At 39.9% G+C, this 4,992-nt stretch overlaps 1 protein-coding gene across 3 annotated transcripts in view; it reads left to right on the top strand.

Annotated features, from left to right (window-relative positions):
• The window catches only part of SBNO1 (strawberry notch homolog 1), a 29,888-nt gene extending 25,570 nt beyond the window's left edge, over nt 1–4,318 (top strand). For all 3 annotated transcript variants that reach the window (XM_017814305.1, XM_017814307.1, XM_017814306.1), the window contains 8 exons: nt 278–352; nt 612–758; nt 837–931; nt 1,057–1,149; nt 1,572–1,709; nt 2,179–2,255; nt 2,938–3,131; nt 3,997–4,318. In XM_017814305.1, coding sequence (XP_017669794.1) covers nt 278–352; nt 612–758; nt 837–931; nt 1,057–1,149; nt 1,572–1,709; nt 2,179–2,255; nt 2,938–3,131; nt 3,997–4,139 — 962 coding nt within the window. In that variant the 3' untranslated portion in view covers nt 4,140–4,318. The remainder of the gene's footprint in view (nt 1–277; nt 353–611; nt 759–836; nt 932–1,056; nt 1,150–1,571; nt 1,710–2,178; nt 2,256–2,937; nt 3,132–3,996) is intronic.
• The last annotated feature ends 674 nt before the right edge of the window (nt 4,319–4,992 follow it).

Raw genomic sequence — 4,992 nt, forward strand, 5'->3', positions numbered from 1 at the left:
TTATATACAGTTCTTTAACTACACTTTCCCATTATCCATTGTGATATCTTGTTCTCATCCATGGTGCCACTGGTGGTTTTCACTGCCTCTGCTTCCTGGAGGGACAGAAGGCAAAGTCCTGTCTTGCTTATTGATGTATATGGTAGAAATTGTAAGTAATGGAATCGAGGGGTGTCACAGTTTTGGAATTGGATCCCATTGCTAAACAAGCTGTTACTTCATTGGGTTATTTTTAGATGGCAAAGCAGCTCTGATTGAACTTCCTTCTCTTTCCTAGATGTTCGTCAGGGATTGATCGGCGTGGGCTTGATAAATGTAGAAGACAGATCTGGAATACTGACACTTGATAAAGGTACTGGTGTGTTCAGCGTATCTTTGGGATGCTGCTGGGAATATCATATGCCATGACAGTGGATTCCTAGCAACAGGACTGAACTTATTCTATCTTCAACTATCTAAGAAGTTACTCTTTTGAAAACCGTAATGTTTTCTCCGCTTCTGAAAGAATGGATTTAAATAGTCTTTGAGACTCTTTAAGTAGTGATTAAGAGCTTGTTATTATCAAACTTAATCTTTGTTGACCTAAAACATGTATTTCTTTTTTTTTTAAGATTATAACAATATAGGGAAGTTTCTGAATCGAATTCTTGGAATGGAAGTCCATCAGCAGAACGCTTTGTTCCAGTACTTCTCTGACACGTTAAATGCAGTTATTCAAAATGCTAAAAAGAATGGGAGATATGACATGGGCATCTTGGGTGAGTAAATAATTTGTCAGTACTCTTGTACTTGTGTGAGAACAGAGAAACAGAAGAAAACTGTGCTTTCCTTTTCAGATTTGGGCTCCGGGGATGAGAAGGTAAGGAAGGCAGATGTTAAGAAGTTTTTAACTCCTGGATATTCTACCTCTGGACATGTAGAGCTGTACACAGTAAGCTAATTCTGTATCATCTTTATCAAAACTGACATACTAAAAGCTTTTACAACATGTTTAGTTCCTATGTGTATAACTGTTTTAAAGTCTGTTCCCACTCAAGTACTCCCACTCTCTTGTAGATCAGTGTGGAGAGAGGAATGTCTTGGGATGAAGCAACAAAGCTCTGGGCTGAACAGACAGGTCCAGATGATGGATTTTATTTATCACTACAGGTAAGGTTCTTCTGTCTCTTGGTTTATGTTCAGGGAAATGTAACCTGAAAAATTTACTGTTCAAAGTAATCACTGCTCAGTTTTGCAAGATACTTTTTGAGTCTTACAAATTCATTTTAAAATTGTTTTTAATGATGAGTATGAAGTGCTCTTTTTAGCTGCTCGGGATATTTTTTGATAGGAATATGAGCCCAAAATAATAGCTCTTTTAAAACCTGTATCAAGAAACTAGGTGCTTTCACTGTGAGGAAAAGCTGGGAGGTTAATGTGGATCACTGTGTTCTAGAGGTGTATTATTATTCCTGGTTGTAGTATTACAAACTCTTACTACTCTGTAAAGAACACAGAATGGAATCACTTAAGACAGACACTGTCATCATGTTTAAATTTAGGAAGTTTTTGGTTTGTCTTTCTTTTTGCAGATAAGAAATAACAAGAAAACAGCAATTCTAGTAAAAGAAGTGAATCCTAAAAAGAAGCTTTTTTTAGTATACAGACCAAATACTGGGAAACAACTCAAACTAGAAACATGTGCAGACCTGAAAAAGAAATATAAGAAGGTAACCACTAAAATTATGCTTGTTTTAAACTGGAAAAAAAAAATTGAAAATAAGTATAAGGGCTTTCTTTTTCTGGTATTTTTATATAATTCTGGCAAGTCAAAACTAGACTTCTTTCTCCAGAGCAGGGCTTGTATTTAGGTCTTTTTAAGCAGGTCTACATGGTTTTGGCATTCCTAAATCCAAAACTTTCTGAATATAAATTATCTGTGGTGTGGTAATACAAAATGAGGTTCTCTAGGGTCTAGCAAGTGTTGAATTTGCAAAAACTTGAGGAAGCAGTTCAGGTTGATTTACTGAAAAAGCATTTTGCTCATTCTTTGGGATGGACAGTTTGAAGTTAGGCTGTAGGATGCTGTACCTCTGCACCATCATAGTGTTGGTGCTCCCTCTTTTCTCACAGTAATGAACAAATTGCTTGTGTTCTGTGTAAGTGTTGACGTGTTTTCCTTTATTCCCACTCTTCCAGGTACCCTCTGAGGATGCTCTGCCACACTGGTTGGAGCAGTACAATTCCTCTGCAGACACCTGCACCCACGCCTACTGGTCAGTGTTTGTGTGCACACCAGTGCTTTCATTTGAACTGGTTTATCACTTCTTCTGTTACTCTTGTGAAATCTTCCTTAAGAGAAATTGTCCCATGACCAGTCAAATGACCCAACTTTCAAGTGAAAACATGAAGCTTTGCACTCACCCTAAAGTCCTAATGTATGAGATGAATGCTCTTGTATATATTACTCAGTAGAAGTGCGATGACCCAGGAGTAGCTTGTGCTCAAAGTGTCTTGAGCTGAGCTGTGATCTGATAGTTCAGATGTTATTTGGGGGGGAAAATGTTTATACTCTGTGTAGAGATGAGATGGATGGGAGAAACAGCTGTTCCTGTGCAGCCTGTTGTGTGTCTGAACTCGGCTATGGCTGCATTCCTGAGGAACAGCACAACTGGTAGAAGTTTCAGATTGATATTGGAGCTTCTGAAATGCACTGATCAGATCCCAGTGTTGTTTCACATACCATCATTCAGGTCACCTGAGAATGGCAGTGTCTCTGACTCTGTACATTTTGAAGAGCACTTTACCCTCAGAGCCCTGCTGTCCCTTAGTGTGTCTCACAGCCCTCACTTACTCTGAATAACATCTTAAATAACTTCAGGTCTCATTTTTAATGAAATTGGATACTTTCTGTTTTGCAGAATTGTTTTGAAAGCTTTTTTTCCCCTCTGTCTGTAGGAGAGGCAATTGTAAGAAGGCAGGTCTGGGACTGGTGTGTGAGGTGGGACTGCGCTGCCGGACCTACTACGTCCTGTGTGGCTCCGTGCTGAGCGTGTGGACAAAGGTGGAAGGAGTTCTGGCCTCTGTGAGTGGGACAAATGTGAAGATGCAGATTGTTCGCCTGAGGACAGAGGATGGGCAGAGGATCGTAGGTAAGTGCACTGCTCCTCCTTTACTGCCAGCTTGGAGGAGAAGGAAGTTGTCACTTTGTCCCAGACTTGTGTAAAAGATGCTTCTGAGACAACAGGCTTGTCAGGGTGTCTGTTGGGGAGGGGCAGAACTACAGCTGTTGACATCTGTATTTCAGCAGTGTAATACAAACAGTGTTTGGAGGCAGGTTAAAGAAGGAAGAATTTGTTTTCAGCCAGGCTTTGAGACACTTATTCTCTCAGTTCTTTTGATTTACTCGGAACAAAAACATCATATTTAGTCTCTGCCAGCCAAGCTACCTTGAAATCATAATGGCTCCACTTTCCTCCCTACTCTTTAAAGAGATGAGTAGGCACTTGAAATAATTGTTTTCATAGTTTTTGGACTACTGAAAGTGTGCAGAATGACTTCAAGATTATTGTCTTCTCACTAAACCTCTTAGTGAAGCCCTCAGAGCAGAGACCTCAGAAACCGAAATGTCCGTATTTTTTTAAATGTGGATTCCTCTGGATATGCAATATCCTGGCAGCTCCTCCTCTAGGAACAGTTTTCTAGGATGTTGGAACTAGGTTTAAACTTCCTTGATGGTGTAACTTCTGTTAGACTAGAAAAGCCAAAATAGCCTATATCTGGTTTCACGTGAGAGTGAGTGACATAAGAATAAATTTTGTCACTGGGTCAAAATTTTTAAGGTCGTGAAGCAGGAGAAAGGATGAACCTCTGAGAAGCAGAACTTGTGGCTGTGCTGATTAGACTTGACATTGCAAACGCTCACTGACTGTTGCATAAGTTACATGGTGGAATCACCAGCCCGAGGTTTTAACGAACAAAGTGTTCATGAAACAACTGATTCGTTGCTGTTCCCAGGTTTGATCATTCCTGCAAATTGTGTGTCGCCCCTCGTGAACCTCCTGTCGACGTCCGACCAGTCGCAGCAGCTCGCGGTGCAGCAGCAGCAGATCTGGCAGCAGCACCACCCCCAGAGCATCACCAACCTCAGCAACGCATAGGAGGAGGACAAGCTACAGGTGTTGACTCTGGTGTTTTGAGGAAAAGGCTGTAAAAGCATATCACTTGCATAAAAATCAGGGACAGATTCCAAAGAAATATAACTTTTTCAGTTCAGTTGTGTGCTCTCAAATACTTTGGGAATAAAGAGATCTAAAAAGGTTGGTAGAACTGAAAGCCAGCAGTTGTTTATGGTGGTGCATCTGTCTTTCCTTATGCTCTCTGTAGTGCTTCCTGTTTGCTTTTACTTTTGGCCTTTTAAGCTACAAACCACGATTTGTTTGAAAACGCTTGAAAATCCCCAAGCAGGCTTTATTTTTATCTTGTCATACAGTGCTCAGGGTTTAACGCAGTGCATCGATGCCATTGCTGTGGGAGATCTCGAATGCATGTATTGAGTATATGTATAGAAAATATATATTGGGTTTTTCTCTTCAATTTGAGTTTATAAAAGCATGAAACCTAGAGATTGCACATCATGCATTCAGGTTCCTTCCCAGTTTCTGTTTGACAGTGCATGTCTTTGGAAACGGGCATGGACAGGATAAACACACGAGGCAGGAATTCAGAGAGAAACACAATCTTAGTTGTACAGCATTGGTTATTGCATTTTTATAGTGTTTATACCCAGGTGTTGCGTTTTTTCTGGTTCTCTCCTGGGGGTTATATATTTGAGTCTACAACATGTTCTTTTTGTGATAAACATCTTAAATTAAAATTAATTCATTTTTAATGTATTAATGGTATTCCTAATGTGTACTGCAAAGATGGCTGGATGCCTGTTTTTCCTTAAATTGAAGCATTTCCTTAATCTGAGGTGGTTATGGAAACTTAAGTGCAAATTCACTTCCATCT

This window comes from Lepidothrix coronata, unplaced genomic scaffold, assembly GCF_001604755.1.
Source record: "Lepidothrix coronata isolate B3197 unplaced genomic scaffold, Lepidothrix_coronata-1.0 Scaffold44, whole genome shotgun sequence".
In the NCBI taxonomy this organism is placed as follows: Eukaryota; Metazoa; Chordata; class Aves; order Passeriformes; family Pipridae; genus Lepidothrix; species Lepidothrix coronata.